The sequence below is a fragment of the Periplaneta americana genome, chromosome 2 (genome assembly GCF_040183065.1).
Source record: "Periplaneta americana isolate PAMFEO1 chromosome 2, P.americana_PAMFEO1_priV1, whole genome shotgun sequence".
NCBI classification, from domain to species: domain Eukaryota; kingdom Metazoa; phylum Arthropoda; class Insecta; order Blattodea; family Blattidae; genus Periplaneta; species Periplaneta americana.
This window is the reverse complement of record NC_091118.1, coordinates 94,289,253-94,309,124: the sequence shown is the minus strand read 5'-3', so window position 1 is coordinate 94,309,124 and position 19,872 is coordinate 94,289,253. Positions and strand designations below refer to the sequence as shown.

The following is a 19,872-nucleotide window of genomic DNA, read 5'->3' as shown; positions in this document are numbered from 1 at the left end:
AATCTTATTATAAAACGGTTATTTATTTAAAATATCTTCGAAATCTGCAGTGAACTTGCTACTTCATATAACGAAAACTCAATATGTAAACACAAAACAGACATTGTAGAATTTACTTACAATTTCCTATTGTCACTTAAATTTAAAGTTATTTATCTCAACATCAGATTTATGTCACTTATATCCCTTGTGCTCTAGTCCCATCATTTAACATAAACCCTAATTATAATATCAAATACCGTAGTCTGTTTTATTTTCAGTCTATCACTTATCTCGTCTTGGCTTTACATGGTAGAAGGCTACAACCTCTGAAAGCCGCCACTGTACACTTCTCATATTAATGCCTCTCATTGCTGCGAAAGACTGAGAATGAATTTTACATCTACCTTCTACAGAATTCCAACATGTTGAACATTGTATTACAAATGAACAAGCCTTAGCCTTCAGTTTAATATAATTTAAACCATTTTAATTCTTCAACTTCGGCACAATGTTTGCCATTTAAAATATACTGTCTCTAATTACAACCATATTTTACTGGAATGTTTTTATCTGAATGCTTTAATTTAATTTTAATTTAATACTATGTTTGACGCCATTTAACCTCTTTAAAATGAGCAAGCAAGGTTAAATTTTTACTTGTGAATTTTTACTTGTGTTTTATATTTGTTTCACCTACGTTCAATTGTACTTGTCTGTTAGTAATTTACATTCATCTGAAGATGACTTACACAAAAAAGTCGAAAATATTCGTGATGCATATTAATATATTGTAATGATGTAACAGAATCTACTTCTGCTGCCATAACTTGATAAGTGATAGACTGAAAATAAAACAGACTTTTTTGATATTACAATTCTCGAACTTATCTGAACTCTCAATATGACATTGAAATTTATAAACCCTAATGTTTGCGATTTTCTTTATAACGGACGGGGAATGGCTAAAAGAGTATGGAAGGAAGTGTCAATATTGCGAGTTAGGAACTACATTGCCTAAATCGTACCATTTGGAGGTTTATCATTTTGGAAATGATGTTGATGCTCAGTACTTGATTTATAAGTCTTTATGTGAAAAATGGTGCGATGTAGGTAACCTAGCCCTACTGGATGAATTTTTTTTTTCTATTTCAATAACTTACGTGTGTGGATTTTTGTAAGTGAAAAGTGAGGGCAGGAAGAAAAATTTTAATTGGCCATTTAACGATGTTGTATCATATAATATTAGGCTATTTAGCGTCAATTGACTTGGTGATAGCGAGATGGTATTTGCCAAATTGAAGCCGAGGATTCGGCATATGACTACCTAATATTTGCTGTACAGTTTTAAAAAACAACCAAGTAAACAGCCTAAGCAGATACACTGGCGTTCAAACATATCTAACTCTGATGATGAGAGAGAGATGGAACGGAGAAAAATTCTCTCCGGCGCCGGGATTTGAACCCGGGTTTTCAGCTCTCCGTGCTGATGCTTTAACCACTAAGCCACGCCGGATACAATCTCCGTTCCATCTCTCTCTCATCATCTGAGAAAGCAGAATATCTGCATGGAAATATCATATGTACTTCGGTACATCAAAATAAATATGATATGCGTAATAAATCACTTTGTGATTTAAAGACGGCGCCCATACCGTCGGACCCCGGCCAACCAGTCACTCATCTGAGTGCACCTCTACACATGTATGGACTTCGGTCCTGCGTGCATAGACATCTATGACGTAGTGCAGAGGGCGGCCACTAGAGGGAACCCAAGAGATGGAGCTTAATCTGAGACGATTCTCAACGGTGTCGGGATTGTATCCGGCGTGGCTTAGTGGTTAAAGCATCAGCACGGGTTCAAATCCCGGCGCCGGAGAGAATTTTTCTCCGTTCCATCTCTCTCTCATCATCTGAGAAAGCAGAATATCTGCATGGAAATATCATATGTACTTCGGTACATCAAAATAAATATCTAACTCTACTAATCGATAATGATCGACAATTTATTGGTGTAAGTGTAGCTTCCAAAGAGTTTGTAATACTTACTAGAGACACATACCCGTGAGTGGCAGGCAAGGAAAATGTCACAAATTGAATCGGCTAGCATCCGCCATTAAAGGGAGTGTTTGCGGCGCGAAATTCGAAAACAGTACGACAATACATTGATGTAGTCTGGTGATAGGCACTGTTTTAAATATCTTTTACCAAGAATGAGTCGTGATTAAATGGAGATGAATGGGAGAGGAGCGCTATATTTATTAAAATATTATAATAATTCATCTTTAGCAATATTATAAAAAAATGAATTAAATCACCCATATATGTTTGGGATAAGTAAGTGAAATATTGAATAATGACCATGCCAACATGAATTTTCCGTATTACCAGTATTGTTTAAGGACATAATAACAGATATTTATTGTAATATTTAAAATGATCTATATTTCAGTCCTTTCATGCAAAGGAAGAGGAAGGTATATGGTGCTTAGAAAAAAGTTTAGTGGTGAAATATAAGATCATAAAAATTCTGGAAACACTGATTTAAAACATAATGAGAATAAATTTTATCATAAAACAATCTATTCATTGTAAGTTGATGACCACCAGGTTTAAGTCAGTACAAGCTTTTTAATGCAACAGTAGTGGTAATAGTAGGCCTAGTAATAGTGGTAATAGTAGGTCTAGTATTGGTGGTATTAGTAGGTCTAGTAGTAGTGACAATAGTAGGTGTAGTAATAGTGGTAATAGTAGGCCTAATATTGATGGTATTAGTAGGCCTAGTAGTAGTAGTAGTAATAGTAGGCCTAGTAGTAGTGATAATAATAGATCTGGTAGTAGTGGTAATAGTAGGCCTAGTTTTCGTGGTATTAGTAGGCCTAGTAGTAGTGGTAATAGTAGGCCTAGTAGTAGTAGTAATAGTAGGCCTAGTAGTAGTGAGAATAATAGATCTGGTAGTAGTGGTAATAGTAGGCCTAGTTTTGGTGGTATTAGTAGGCCTAGTAGTAGTGATAATAGTAGGTGTAGTAATAGTGGTAATAGTAGGCCTAATATTGATGGCATTAGTAGGCCTAGTAGTAGTGGTAATAATAGATCTAGTAGTAGTGGTAATAGTAGGTCTAGTATTGGTGGTATTAGTAGGCCTAGTAGTAGTGATAATAGTAGGTATAGTAATAGTGGTAATAGTAGCCTAATATTGATGGTATTAGTAGGCCTAGTAGTAGTGGTAATAGTAGGCCTAGTAGTAGTAGTAGTAATAGTAGGCCTAGTAGTAGTGGTAATAATAGATCTGCTAGTTTTGGTAATAGTAGGCCTAGTTTTGGTGGTATTAGTAGGCCTAGTAGTAGTGATAATAGTAGGTGTAGTAATAGTGGTAATAGTAGGCCTAATATTGATTGTATTAGTAGGCCTAGTAGTAGTGGTAATAATAGATCTAGTAGTAGTGGTAATAGTAGGTCTAGTATTGGTGGTATTAGTAGGCCTAGTAGTAGTGATAATAGTAGGTGTAGTAATAGTGGTAATAGTAGGCCTAATATTGATGGTATTAGTAGGCCTAGTAGTAGTGGTAATAGTAGGCCTAGTAGTAGTAGTAATAGTAGGCCTAGTAGTAGTGATAATAATAGATCTGGTAGTAGTGGTAATAGTAGGCCTAGTTTTGGTGGTATTAGTAGGCCTAGTAGTAAAGAGACCTAGTAGTAGTGGTAATAATACATCTGGTAGTAGTGGTAATAGCAGGCTTAGTAGTAGTGGTAATAGTAGGCCTAGTAGTAATGATAGTTTTGGTGATATTAGTAGGCCTAGTAGTAATGAAATCTAGTAGTGGTGGTAATAATAGACCTAGTAGTAGTGGTAATAATAGATCTGGTAGTAGTGGTAATAGTAGGCTTAGTAGTAGTGGTAATAGTAGGCCTAGTAGTAAGGATAGTTTTGGTGATATTAGTAGACCTAGTAATAATGAAATCTAGTAGTGGTGGTAATAATAGACCTAGTAGTAGTGGTAATAGCAGGCTTAGTAGTAGTTGTAATAGTAGGCCTAGTAGTAGTGGAAAAATAAACCTACTAGTAGTAGTGGTAATAGTAGGCCTAGTAGTAGTGGTAATAGTATTAGTAGGCCTAGTAGTAATGAGACGTAGTAGTAGTGATAATAATAGACCAGGTAGTAGTGGCAATAGCAGGCTTAGTAGTAGTGGTAATAGTAGATCTGGTAGTAGTGGTAATAGTAGGCTTAGTATTAGTGGTAATAGTAGGCCTAGTAGTAAGGATAGTTTTGGTGATATTAGTAGGCCTAGTAGTAATGAAATCTAGTAGTGGTGGTAATAATAGACCTAGTAGTAGTGGTAATAGCAGGCTTAGTAGTAGTTGTAATAGTAGGCCTAGTAGTATTGGAATAATAAACCTACTAGTAGTAGTGGTAATAGTAGGCCTAGTAGTAGTGGTAATAGTATTAGTAGGCCTAGTAGTAATGGGACCTAGTAGTAGTGGTAATAATAAACCAGGTAGTAATGGTAATAGCAGGCTTAGTAGTAGTGGTAATAGTAGGCCTAGTAGTAGTGGAATAATAAACCTACTAGTAGTAGTGGTAATAGTAGGCCTAGTAGTAGTGGTAATAGTATTAGTAGGCCTAGTAGTAATGAGACCTAGTAGTAGTGGTAATAATAGACCAGGTAGTAGTGGCAATAGCAGGCTTAGTAGTAGTGGTAATAGTAGGCCTAGTAGTAGTGGAATAATAAACCTTCTAGTAGTAGTGGTAATAGTAGGCCTAGTAGTAGTGGTAATAGTATTAGTAGGCCTAGTAGTAATGAGACCTAGTAGTAGTGGTAATAATAGACCAGGTAGTAGTGGTAATAGTAGGCTTAGTAGTAGTGGTAATAACAGACCTAGTAGGAGTGGTAATAATAGGCGAAGCTAGGCCATCAGCTATATTTTCACTCAATTGTTTGCATTTAATGCAACCGAAAACTAGAAGTACATACTGTACAAAACAGAAATTACATTATTAATGCATTTATTGCGAAACAAAACAGTTTTATACAGATGTTGTCTGAGGATTGTCTTATGCACTCTGCTATTATAATCCACTGCAATGTGATGGCACCCAACCGTTACATAGTTGTTGAAATCAACCATATAAACCTGATTAATGTGTTTCTGGAAAAACTTTATCCAAGAAAATGTTTCGACATTCTGTAAACACATTCAAAGGCGGAACTGCATTTGGAATATTCTTCAAAATATTAAGATATGCATACTTTTCTGAGCATCCTACAATAGTAGCTATGTTCGAACAATTATTTCTGGCGAAGTATTTCACCACTTTCTTATTATTTCCCTTCAAGTGTATTTATATTTATTCGTACTTCTCAAATAAGCATGAACTGCTCGCACTCCCGGCGAAGCATCAACTCCCTTTAATGGCGGCCGAATAGCGGTTCAATTTTGTACGCTACACTAGCGCCAATGGTGTCTCTAGTTATATATTACAAACTCTTTGGTGGCTTCTTTAGTTATTACTTCTATGAATAGAATACGACGATAATAGTCAGTGTTGCCAATTGTACATAAATATACCCGCATTATAAAATTCAATTTTTCATACCATTCTGCTGATTGTAAATCAACACTGGGTTTAACTAGAAACCGCTGATATTGCCAATTATAAGAACAATTTATGCTTGATCTGAATAATCAATTCCCCTTACACTTGTTAACCGCCAGAATAATGGTTCCATCTATTGAGAACTAGCGAAACTGACTTTCTGCAGTTCTGGATCAGCAGGTAATAGGAACAACCGGATCCTCTACGCCGCTAACTAGTAGAGACCGGCAAATCAGACAAGACTCATGCCCGTACCTGCTTGCCGTCAGGCTTGGGTTCCGGTGACGCTACAAAGCAAGTTAACTTCTAAGACTAAACCCATTGAGCCCGGGTTTTATAGGTTCAGTCCAGGCGGGACCCAAGAAAGCCTGCCTGTTTGCTCGTATTATAAGGTAGAGTGACTTGCATTCACGGAAGCCAGTCTGCGCTGGTTAAGATGAAACAGTACTAGTTTGAAATCTAAGTTCGTTGGCTATTTAGTCACTTCAAAAAATCTTTATCTTATGATCCAACACGGCAGATAATTCTTGATTAAAGAAACACAGTTTTACGATTTATTGCGCTACAGAATTCATAAAATAATAAGGCAATATTGTACATTTCATATTCCTGCAAAGTGTATCTGACTCAAAAAATAGTAACATTTCGTAACTTGTGACTAGTTGGGAAGGGAAGGGAAGGGAAGGGAAGGGAAGGGAAGGGGAGGGAAGGGGAGGGGAGGGGAAGGAAGGGAAGGGAATATGTTGAAGAGATATTGGTAACAATTATTATGAATATCAACAACTATTATAGAAAAATATTTCATTTTAACTTTTTCCTTATCATGAATACCTGTAAAATGTATAAAAGTTTTTCGTTCTTCAGAATATTGATTTGCTATTTAGCTTCTGAGGGATAGATTTCTTTTTATTTATGAAGCTGAAAGTTTGAATGGTTTGCATTAAATTTATATTACTACGGTGAAAAGGAAAGTGCAAGTAATTTATAATAACTGTTGGCATTTAATGGATATTATGTAGACGAGAAATAGTTTTCTTTATCTTTATTAACGGTACGTTTCAGAAGACAACAAATTAAGTTTTCAGTAGTTTGTCTATATCTGTAGGCTTCTTGTCAGGTTTGAATGACTTGGTTGATATTTATCATGCATCTGAAAGCAGCACAGTCTGGTGCAGGTCGGCGGAACCCAACAGTCCTTTCGGGTCATTCTTAGGACTGTTTGGGAGTCACGTGTAACCACACTGCCTGCCTGCTTGTGAGAGAAGGTTGCGGGCGGGCGAACGATACGAAGCGTAAGCCCGCTCACGGACGTAAACAGTCATGGGCAAGCCTGATAGACATTTTGCCTGTCTCTGGTAGCTAGCGAGAAAAATATAACAAGGAAAAGATAAACACGGAGAAATAGGAACAGAAAAGGGAATTAGTGAAAGAAGAAACAGAAACAAAATAATAATAATAATAATAATAATAATAATAATAATAATAATAATAATAATAATAATAATAACAATAATAACAATAATAATAATAACACGTGGTATTAAGTTCCCAGACCGACCAATCACGTTCACATGCCGAAGCAGAGATGGACGCTTATCCAACCAAAATGGAAGTATAGTATGGTTAGCACAATGATCCCCCCTGCCGTTATAGCCGGCTTTCGTAACCGGATTTCGCTACGTATCGTAGATCCTCAAGTGCATCACGATGCTGGATGTGCACCGGTCCCATACAGCGACGAAATTTCATGAGAAAATTTCTACCCTCATGAGGACTCGAACCAGAATGCATTCCTTACCGCAAGTCCTAGGCAGAATGCCTGAGACCACGGTGCCATGGCGCGAGATATCAAAGATTACTCGTAATTCCCTAAATTAACGACAACACTTATGGTTCACTCTGCAGACTGTCAGATTTCGGAGTATTTTGAACCATGTCTAAAAACTGACATTACATCCACTCTCGTATACTCGGTGGTATTTTCAACTTTTAGTAGGCCTACCTATATAGTCGCTGTCTACTTGTTTTTAGTATTAGTATTTTTAGTACGGTATTTTATTTATTTAACCTGATAGAGATAAGGCCATCAGGCCTTCTCTGCCCCTCTAGAGGGGATTATAACTACGATGTGAAGAATAAAATTACAATTAATATTCAATTTACAGTTACAATAAAGATCAAAGTACGAAAAGATTACCTGATTAACTAAAGCTAGACAATTTATCATAGAAGTTAAGAACAAAGAGTATTTTTTGTATTTACTGAATTACGAATTAAACCTAGAGTAACAAAATTCTATCGTGATGAAATTACCGGAATATTGAAATATTTTGTGATAGATTAAGAGAACTATTTACAAGAAACCATGTCTGAACGAATCTCAGTCACTGACCAAGTGCCTAGTAAGTTTGCGTTTGAATTAAATTTTATTTCGACAGTCCCTGATGCTAGTAGGTAGCGAATTCTAGAGTCTTGGCAGGGCTATTGTGAAAGAGGATGAGTATGAGGAGATACGATGGGATGGTATTGTTAGTATTGTTTCATGACGAGAGAGCGTGTTCAAATTGTGGTGGGAAGAAAAGTAAGTGAAGCGAGACGACAGGTACGAAGGAAGAGAAGAGTTCAAGATTTCGAAGAGAAAAAGAAGTGAATGTAAATTTCTTTTCTTATTTAGTTTAAGCCAACCTATTACTTCCAGGGATGGGGTAATATGATCATATTTACGAACATTGCTTACAAAACGTACACACAAATTATGAGCACGTTGAAGTTTCGTTTTGTTGTCGCTGGAGAGGTCAGTCAGTAAAATGTCAGCTTAGTCAAAATAGGGCAATACAAGCTTCTGCACAAGGGACTTTTTTTAAGCAAGAGGGAAGATGAAAATTTTATCCTTTTTAGCACATGGATAATAGAATATACTTTTCTGCAGGTTTATGTGATTTGCATGTCCCAGTTGAGATTTTTATCCATGTGAATGCCAAGATTTTTTACCGAAGAAGTGAAAGGGATATGCACTGTACTTACTTTAACGGGGGAAATGTCGATGTGTTTTACAGCGTCGGTTTGCCGTTTGTGTTCTAATATAATTGTTTGTGTCTTTCCAGGATTGATTTTAAGATGGAGTTTCTTTGTTCATGTCACAATCAAGTCAATGTTTTTATACATGGTGTGCCTCTCAGAGTGTCTCTACTGTCTTGCCCCAGGTTCAGGAGTTCGAGTGGGATTCCAAAATGAAAGGACATCTTCTCAGCTCGTTCTTCTATGGGTACTTGGTGACACAGATACCGGGCGGCTGGCTGGCTGGTCGACTCGGAGGCAACATGGTGTTTGGACTTGGGGTGGCTGTCACTGCCTTCTTGACTCTGGTCACACCTCCCATCGCCAATGCCAGTTACTACGCATTTCTGGCCGTCAGAGTGGTCGAAGGCTTTTTCGAGGTGAGTTTGAGCTATGTCATGTTTTATTTAATTGAATAAGCATTCATTATTGTTGTATTTATTGTTATTATCTACTACCATTCTTCTTCTTCTTATTATTATTATTGTTATTATTATTATTACTATTATTATTACTCTGCAAGATTCTTTAACAGACTTTTAAATCCCTTCACTATACACTGTGGACTACCAAAGGACTCGAATTTAGGGCCTCTCATTGTCAATACTTTTATTGATAACAATATCACAAGGAAGTAGGCTACTCCAGGATGATCCAATAAGCTCGATTCTTTTCAATACAGCCACGGCAAGTGTTACAAGGATAATCGAGAACTTCCCAGTTGTACTATACCGGCATGAGTACGGTGACGATACAATGCTGGGAACAAACAAAAGAGAAGAACTCTAAGCAGCTATGAACAGACTACAGGAATGGGTAGATGCAAACGAGCTCAGCCTAAACAAAGAGTAAACAATGTGCATGATCTTCAGGAAAGGAGGAAGAATTGTAGTTCATCACACAATTACGTACTGTTGAGAAGAAATGAAAACAATATATAAATTTCGGTACCGTACCTTGGCATCAACCTCCAGTTCTCAGAAATATCTTACAGAATCCACATCAGACAGACGACAGCAGCAGTTACACGTGGAATTTACGAAATACAGAACCCTACCAGAATCTTTGTGAGAACAGCGATGCAGTTATTCCGCGCCAAAATCATGCCAACCCTAACATGGCATCGAACTCATTTGGAACTACCTCACACTAACGGATCTAGATACATTAAAAAAAGTGAACGCTAGATTTCTGAAAAGGTTATTGGGAATATCAGAAACAATACCATTTAGACCAGTGGTCGTCAGCACTCGCTGAAATGGGTAACTGGTAGAATGTTTGTAGAATGTTTTATTTTCGCTGGCAGAGTTAAGACCATAAGGCCTTCTCTTCCGCTCAACCAGTGACATACATATTTAAATAATGAATCTTTACAATACACTTAAAATATTCTACAGAAATATTCTTTAGTTAAGTTTTAACGTCTAGTACATGTTTCTTTAATTTGAGATAAGGCCTATAAGAAAAAGTGATGACTTAATTGATGAGCTAATGTATTTCAATTCAGTCCATATGCAATATGTAAAGAATTATAATTAATTTGAGATAGCTAGTTGTTAAATGATGAGAATTAATGTAATAGTAATTTACTAGAACTATGTTATAGGGAGCAAAATATAAATCTAAAATATATTGATATAATGAGAACATAAACGTAATGAGATTTTACCATTAGATGTTTTGTATTCTACTTAGAGAAATTAATAGTAATAATAAGAATGAATGGACAGATGTTAGTCTGATTATAAATAACAAATATTAATCAGTAATTAATCTGTTAAGAAAGAATTTATGTAATTTTAATTGATAAATGAGTTCTATTCAGTCAATGCACGACGCTTTTCCAACTTTTTGATTTTTCCTGCTTTCCATAATCGGCCACACGACCGACCTGTTTGTAGCATCGTCAAATCTGTCTTGAAAACTGTACCTGCAATGACGGAAGAGTTTTGCCGTTCCCTTGGGTCACATACGCCTCTTTCAATATAGTGCTTCTACATACATTGTGTGGCTTCTTGCTAAGTTCTATTCTCTGTTTTTAAGTTATATTATAGTTTTAACTTCTGTTTTTAACTTTATATATCAAGTGTTCACTTATTATAACATGTTCTATTCGACCTACACGACCTGAAGATGCCAATCAAAATTGGCGAAAACGTTTGTATTTAAATCTGTTTAAATGTTGTTATAACGTGTTTTATTGTGTTTTTATGTTTAGTATTGACTGAATAGAACTCATTTATCAATTAACATTGCACTTAACGGAACCAATATGCCTTTAAAATTATGTAATTTTGACTTAAATGAAGTTATTGTCCAACAACCCCTTACATCACTCGGAAGCGAGTTCCAATTTCTAGTAACTCAAACTGTATAGGATGAATATAAAGATGTCTTGTGGTAAGGTATATCACTGGTCTGCGTTTCAAAACTTTTTTCCTAAGGTCAAGGATTTTATAACTGATCTTTTATGTTCCTTCCATTTTGAATTCAAAAATATAACTCATTTTGCTCACTCAGGTCAGGTTTCTTTACTATCCAAGATTTTAGTTAGTATGTATTTACAGAAATAAAACGTTCAACAGGTTAGAAAAAATTATGTTTACTATCAAAAAACAGACTTAAATTCACATCAAATATACATTAAATATATTTTATAGTAGGGCCTACCTAAGTACAGTTAATTTAGAAGAAAGGCCTTTTCAATAAATTTCATTACTGTTTCAGACCTTAAAATCACACTTAAGACACGGCCCATAGCTTGCAACTCTGGATAGTGGTAACTTAGTAGGAGAGAGAGACAGGGGTAAAATCAACTTCTTTCTTGCAGCCGAATGTAGTCTGGCTTGAGCTTTCTCAGTGAAGAGACTGATTTAAGGAACGTTCTTACAAAATGAATAGAAAGAGCAAGACTCATCCTGACCAATTTTACTACATTTGTGGTAGATTCACTATGCCAAACGAAAATGTAAAATCACTCCATTTGCAAGGAAAATGCACGAATATCATGCCTACTTTGGTGTCAAAATTGGTGATCAGGACAAACCTTTCGTATCTCGTGCGTGCTGCACTTTCCTCAACGCATCTGGGAAGCAAGGTTAGCCTGAAACCAGGTTCACACAACACTCTGTCAGAAGCTCTCGTGGATCCTAAAAAATTCTACTTTCGCCACTGCACATCAAATGTGGCCTAATAAAAAATTTTGTCAAGGCACTCAACAAAGAAAAAAGAGTTCTTGCTTTCCTACGTCAGAAATTTCCACGTGTCAGTGAGGCCAAACTAATAGCAGGTATTTTTGATGGCCTTCAAATCAGGGAGCTTATGAATGATGCTAAATTCAATGATCATAAAAAGGATAAAGAGAGTAATGCCTGGCTCGCATTGAAGTCTATTATTAAGAACTGTCTGGGCAAACGTAGGAGCTCAGAGTACAAACATACTGTTGAGGAACTCCTGCGGAGGTACCAGGCTCTTGGTGCATGTATGTCCATAAAGATGCACTTCCTCAGTTCGCATTTAGATTACTTTCCTGAAAGCTGTGGGGAATACAGAGAGGATCAAGGCGAGCGCTTTAATAGAGATATTCGAGTGAAGAAATAGAGGTACCAGAATCGTTGGGATGTGAACATGCTTGCAGACTATTGCTAGCAGGTTACCTCAAGAGGGATGTTCCAGATGCAAAACACGCACGAAAGTCCTTGAAAAGGTCCTTCCTTCCACAATAACGGTGTTCGTGTTTAATTCTATATACATATTTTACTATTTACGCAAATCTAAGTCAGACTTGAAACCATAATTAGTATAGTCTAATAACTATAAGATACAATTTATCTCTGAAATACCATCTTTCTAAAAAAATGCGATAGTAAGAAAATCTGACCTGACTTAGCAATATGAGTTATATTTCTGAGTTCAGCATGCACTAAATATAAAAGAACAGCTATGAAAATGTTGACCTGAAAAATGACGCAGACCAGTGAATGAGTAAATTGTTATGATGAGACCTGGTACTTAGCTGATGATATGCGGATAAATTTTGAAAACGAGAAGCCAATTATATTGGGGTAGAGGTGCACAGAATTTGAAATAGATAATAAGAGAATGCAGGGCTCGTCGATCGCCAAGACAGAGACAGAGTTTGGAAAGACGGGGAAACCTGATCATACTTACGAATATTGCAAATGTAACGGACGCACGCATTATGCACACGTTGTAGCCTGCTACTCAAATTTGCATTTGCTTTTAGTCGAAGTGTGGCATACGAGCGTTTGTACTCTGACGTTCAAATATATCTGATCCGACTAATCGATAGTGATCGATAATTTGTTGGTGTAAATGTGAATTCTTTAGTTATTGCTTCTATGAATAGATGACGAAGATAATAGTCACTGTTGTCAATTTTAGATAAATATTCCCGCATTATGGAATTCAATTTTTTATCCCACTCAACTGATGTACTGTAAAACAACACTGGATTTAGCTGAAAACCGCTGATATTGTCAAGTGTGATAATAATTAATGCTTAATCTACATAATCGCTTTCTCTAACAGTTTTTAACTGTCCCAATAATGGTGCCACCTATTGAGAACTAGGGGAACTGTTTCAAAGTTTGTCAATTTTTTAAAACTTTGACTTATCCCGTGGTTGAAAAGTTCGCCTATACGATCCTAAAATCGTAGGTCGGATACCTTTGAAAGTCAGTGTACAAGGAGGATAAAGAGTGTATCGAAATGTGCATCGCCGTGCACAAGAGAGAGGGAGAAAGCATAGTCTTAATATTCTGACAGTTGGCTTAATATCATGTCATCGGCCCCAGTATAACGCTCTTACATTTGTTGTGGTGGGAGACATATTTATTACTTTCTTGCTCTAGATAAAATGGTCATTGTGTATAGTTGGGATATTTTTTTTTAATAAGATGCAATGGTTGGGAGAGGGGGAATCTAGTAAGGATAATCTATGCAAGTGTGCAGCCAAACAATCGTGCCCACTCTACATTCGAAAGACTGCTACTGCATCTGTCCTTGGTTTTTATCTGGAATGGCGTTTGGATTGTGTACAGCGTTTTCCAAGGCTTATTTTTACTGCATATTATGTGAAAATGATGTTAATTGATATAACCTAATGTATCAAGCACATTGTTTCTTACGTGTTTCAGTACTATGAACGATTTGTCCGGATCTACTGAATAGTACAATATGGAACTATACGTTTTTTGCTAGATAGCAAGTTTTCATAAGGCCGAGAATCAGTGATAGGTTAGGTTTGGTTTGGTTTGTTGAGGCTTTTGGTATGCCTTGCATATATAGGATGGAAGGGAATCTATAACATTAATTCACAGTGGTAATAGACGAAGTCTACGAAAAAGTTTTGCCAAGTAAGTTTTGTTCAATAGTTTTGAGAATATGAATGTAACGTGTTGCAACACTACCTGAGGTACTGCTCCGCAGTGGGTGAGAGTAACTGCATTCATCCACTCCGCAAGACTTGCGAGAAAAGAATGCAAGCAAAAACTCTCATCAGATACGTTTAGATCAAATTACTGTACAATCGTAATACTTAACACATTACCCAACTGTACTGTAAACTTAATTTATTTTCTAAATTAATTTATTTTTAATTTCTTCAAAGATAATACTTAAATGGAGATTGAGTTACAGAATGTGTATTCGTAATAATGTTATTTTGAGTTTACATCAAACGTAAAGGAATCTTTAATGGAAATAGTTTTATTTTATAAGAATGTACATTTTTACTATTTTATAATTACTTAAAAGCAAAGGAACCGAAGATACTGTGAATGTTAAATAAGTTCCATGGTATTAAATTTAGATTTAAAGAGGTTATAGCGTAATAAATCATGTTAAAAACCATTCAATTGAGTAATTAATTCGTTCAATACTCCACGTTTTCATCTACAATAATTTGATTGCAACGTATCTGATGAGACGTTTCGGTTTACATTCCCCTCTCACAAGTCTTGCGGATTGGATGATTTCAGTTACTCACATCCCACCGCGAAGCAATGACCGCAAGGAGCATTGCAGCGTTGCAACACGTTACTGTAAAAGCTATTGGATGTATCAAAAAAGTTATTTAACAAAATTTGTTCTCAATGACTTAATCTATTTATCAATGTCAATTAATGTAATAGGTTCCCTTCCACCCTGTAAAATAATATATATCACCATCATAGCAGCCACCGGCGTGGCTCAGTCGGTTAAGGCGCTTGCCTGCCGGTTTGAAGTTGCGCTCGGGCGCGGGTTCGATCCCCGCTTGGGCTGATTACCTGGTTGGGTTTTTTCCTGAGGTTTTCTGCAACCGTAAGGTGAATGCCAGGTAATTTATGGCGAATACTAGGCCTCATCTCGCCAAATACCATCTCGCTATCACCAATCTCATTGACGCTAAATGACACAGTAGTTTATACAGCGTCGTTAAATAACCAACTTAAAAAAAACATCATAGCCATCTTTGCTTTATCATTCGACTGTAATATGGCTGTATCGTATTCTTCAGTAATTTCATTTGTCCTATATCAACTTCCCTACATTCACACGGAATAGTGCAAATTCTCGGAATTTTGAATCCTATGCTGTCTGTGAGGATTTTAGAATTACTTATTTTCTTAGGTGAAATATACGTAGCTATGTTGGCTTTCGCTAACCTTCTACTAATCCGATTCATGATGGATTCGAGGTACGGAATTATTGCCAAAGATAAGATTTTTCTATAGTTTTGTTTTTTTTTTTTCTACATACGAATTTTTTAACTTGAGTACTATTACTAAGGGACGAATTTTAGCATGTTTGCATATTTTATTCCTTAGATGCTACCATTACATAAATGCATTTCATGTTACTTGTAAGCAAAGGTCAAGATTGTATAGTAGACCTACATATATTTAAGGGGTTAATACATATTTTACGGCTTTTAGTGCATATAAACACGTATTTTGTTATTTTTTTAGCTCTCTGGTGCTTAAATTAACATTGAGAATACGAAAAATCACAAAAAAAGGATTACAGAAGGAACCCAGACATTGAAACACATTACAGTAGTTATATTTTATTTATTGCAATCTCACAACATAAAGACAGTGCACTCTTGATAATTCCGCAGCAATCAACAAAACACTCCATAATTAAATGGACTGCTGGCTCTGTTCAAATGTACAATATAGAGACGTTATGATGGATGAAATTGAGATTAAAAGAACAGATAATTAAAACAAGAAGCCGCCTTATCGTGCCGCCACACGTGCATAAGATTTTGACAGTCGTCACGAGAACGCTGTAATATGATCGGTGCGGAAATTGCAGGAAGTGTTGATATGTTTCTATGCTCTCGCTAAACTCGAATTTTTCCTCCTGTTAACAATAATATAGGCCCGATAATGCAATTTTTTGTCTTTTACTTGCAGACTAGGGAAATCAGAATATTTCATTGTATTATGGTAAAAAGTCAGAGAAAATTCGATAGTGTTTAAAGTGCATTGTATTTTAGAACAGCTTAGCCGGAATAAAATGGTCAATTTTGAATTAGTTTATCAACGATGCCTAACGAAAAATGTGCCAAAAGTGTACAGCTTAAGCAGTGGGTTGGAGGACAGGCAACTTTAGCAACTGATGTTATCTCAATATTCCTATGTTTAACAGAAAAACCATCGATAATAGTAATTTGCTTAAATAAAATATTTTAACAGTATGCTTTGTTACTTTTAGTGCATATATCCTGGTTTTTGAGTATATGTGTGCATGTACATTTTGCCGTTGTTTAGTGCATATGAATCCATCCCCTAATTATAACAGTTTTCACGAAAGACTTCTTTGGAAAATTGAAGTTCTGAGTTAATAGGCCTACTGTCTTAATCATATATCGTTATTGCCCTATTTGCTAGTGTCGAAAGAACTTTCCGTTTATTTGAAAGGTATTCAAATATAGGTTCGTATGTGTATGTGTATCCTAGTGTTCTGTGAGCTTTTCTGCACATATTATAGACCTATCAATGTCAAATAAGCGTAAGTGACTTTGTGATTCTATTTCCATAATGAATTGAATGTTTCGATGCTCAGTATTGATGTGGTTGTGAAATAGATTGTTTCTCCAAACCTTCTGACTAAACTAGCTTCAACTGGAAGAAGTGACAAGACAAGCACCCGATGTCATAGATGGCGAACATTAGAACTATGTCATGGAAAAATCTCGCTAGTTATTCGCTGTTACATAGATACATCTGATCTGTATATGTATTATAGATATGTTAAACCCCAGATCACATATAACAGATTGCTCTGCCTTATAGACTTTGACGACAACAACTTTTATCAATTTCACTATGCTGCCATCTAGCTGTTGCATAAGAAGTCTCGTTATAACTCTCATTTGAATTGCATGGAGCAACTGTAGTTCCATCTAGCGGTCGTTCGCAATCGACGGTGGCGATCCTAATGGTTGTTCTCTTCCACATGTTACCGATTTTAACATGGGGATAGTCAATCTATCATCTATGTTATCAGAGGTTAAACAAATATGTTTATGAACCTTAAACATATTGTTAAAATAATGTTATTAAATGTGTTATGAAATAATAGACAGTGAAGGGCAATTTAAATTATCTAACCAATTTTTTTCTTTTCTGTCCACTTTATATGTATTTTAAAAGTTGTATTACAAGGTAGTGTAAAATATACTATTTGCTCTCTCACTTATATATCAGGATCCTCACATTCTGTTATCTTCTTGTGCGTTCCAATATGGAATTTTAGTGGAAGGTGGGAGGATAAAAATTTAAATCATATTTTAAAATTTGAAGTAGGTGATGTCAGAAGGGTGGAGCTGTCTTATGCATGTAGTTGTACTTTCGCCACTTGGTGCGCTACTAGATGCATTGAGTAGTTGGTATTCCTCCATAAAACAGGTGGCAACAAAATCGGTTTCTAAATTAGCTTCTCTAGAGTTGGAACGGTAAAAAAGAAAAAAGGTAAAGGTATCCCCGTAACATGCCATGAAGACACTTGGGGGGCATGGAGGTAGAGCCCCATGCTTTCCATGACCTCGGCACTAGAATAAGGTGGTGTGGTCGGCACCACGCTCTGACTGCCTTTTACTCCCGGGAAAGACCCGGTACTCAATTTTATAGGAGGCTGAGTGAACCTCGAGGCCGTTCTGAAAGTTTGGCAACGAGAAAAAATCCTGTCACCACCTGGGATCGAACCCCGGACCTTCCAGTCCGTAGCCAGCTGAAGTAAATAATTTTAATTTCGCATCCTCTTAGTAATTTAACCATTCTGTAAATGTTTGTGTACAGCTATTCCAAATTTGGTATATCTTCTAGTAATTTTGTTACTAAAAATGTATGGGTATTGAAATATGTCGGTGATTCATAGTGAGATTATAATGTAATCGTGCTTTGTCAGATGTCATAAAATCGATTTAGTTCGAAGAATGTTGTAAAACAACTATTATGTGCATTAGTCCGTGCGTGTGAAATTAAAACCTTAACCATTTTTCTGTAATCTTAACAGCTGTCAAAGCTGACGTAGGAAGGAGGACATAATCACTTTGTAAAGATCGACCCCGAATAATATACCCAACTTTTAAATTACTTAAGATGAGAAGATGTTTACGCTAATTTTGGAAACTGGTTCGTGTGGATAGCTTAATCCTTAAACTTTTGGCTGGAGAATTATTCAATTGGAACCATATTATTACATAGATTATAATTTGTTTAAAAATTTGGCTCTCATTTTTATATTCCTTTAATGGCTGGGATTACTTCAATTCAAGTCGTATATTTTTTATATGAATAAATAAAGACATTTACGTTTTCTATGGGTAATAAAAAAGACTGTATTTCATATGCATCTCTTCTGATTAAATTGACAAGTAGCTAAAATAACTAAAATACGTCCAGTACTCTAATAACAAATAGGTTTATGTGGAAAGACAGAGGGCAGTAATGCCGAAGAGAATTTTTCTGGTATCGGAGATACTAAAAACGCGTATTTCCATTAACATTTATAAATAGACTACTGTAGTGTAGTGTCGTAAAATTTGAAAGTAAAGAACGTTTACAATAACTTAGTTTGGTGAACATTAAAAGCAAAGTTTTGTATAGTCGATTGTAAAATTATTACATAATGTTGTTTTGATCTCTATATTAAACAGATGTCAAACAATAATTAACTGTAAGTTAATATTATTTCTTCAGGGCTTCACATACCCGTGTATACACGCAGTATGGGCAAGATGGGCACCGCCACTGGAACGGAGTAAATTAGCGACATTGGCCTTCTCTGGAAGTTACGTGGGTACAGTTGTGGCTCTTCCTGTCTCAGGAATTCTAGCCCAGAAAGTTGGTTGGCCTTTTGTTTTCTATGTTTTCGGTGAGTTCAGTTATTAATATGCCCAATAATTTAATATGAAGTATACCTACGTAGAGAACATAATATACTACAAAAGTTGGCTTCAGAACCTTGTTTGGAGATATACGTTTAAATATTCACCACCATCACTACCGCCACCAGCACATCATCATCATCATCATCATCATCATCATCATCATCATCATCATCAACATAAAAGAAACGAATTTGACCTTAAAGTCTCATCTTCAAGATTGTCAGAATTGACTGCTCCATCTTTCTAATAATCGATATATTAGTAAGGTTTATACAATCAATATGAAATTCTATGTGCCAACCAGTTATTCCTACCGGGTGTCTGAAACCTCTTGAGTCAAGATAATATAGATGATAGAGGAGTCTAAACTGAGTATTTTGAGAAAGGGAACCAGTGGTAGGATATACATGTTTCAGGAACAACAAGATTTTAAAAGAAAAAACATTTGAGGAACGGTTTTATAAGCTGCTTTGGTTTTCATAACAAACAACTACCTACCGCTTCGACGTTCGGTGGCATTAGCTTGCAAACAATGCCACAATTGCTGCAGGTAACGTGGATCATGCAAAGACGTGGCAAGAGATAAGGTCCTATTAGGTGATCCTGTACAATTCCATCTCACATATTGATAGAGAATCGTTGCTGGTGACCAGGAACGAGAGTGGTAAATGGATTTTCGTCACTCTAGACATGGCTATTGCTGGTGTTGAAAACACCATCATGGGTGAAATAGACCTCGTCTGTGAACAGGACATATAAACTGTAGGAAGTTCGGTATTGTAGCACAACGATGGATAAACTATTGACAGAACTGAACTCTGGATGCGAAAAAATT

General features: G+C 36.1%; 1 protein-coding gene and 1 non-coding gene across 3 annotated transcripts in view; one reads left to right on the top strand and one right to left on the bottom strand.

The window, feature by feature from the left end:
• LOC138694442 (sialin-like) overlaps window positions 1–19,872 on the top strand; it is a 94,077-nt gene that overhangs the window by 37,878 nt on the left and 36,327 nt on the right. For both annotated transcript variants that reach the window (XM_069818152.1, XM_069818151.1), the window contains exons 3-4: window positions 8,779–9,012; window positions 18,847–19,021. In XM_069818152.1, coding sequence (XP_069674253.1) covers window positions 8,779–9,012; window positions 18,847–19,021 — 409 coding nt within the window. The remainder of the gene's footprint in view (window positions 1–8,778; window positions 9,013–18,846; window positions 19,022–19,872) is intronic.
• TRNAS-GGA (transfer RNA serine (anticodon GGA)) lies at window positions 1,424–1,495 on the bottom strand. The gene has a single exon. It is a non-coding gene; the product is annotated as a tRNA-Ser (tRNA).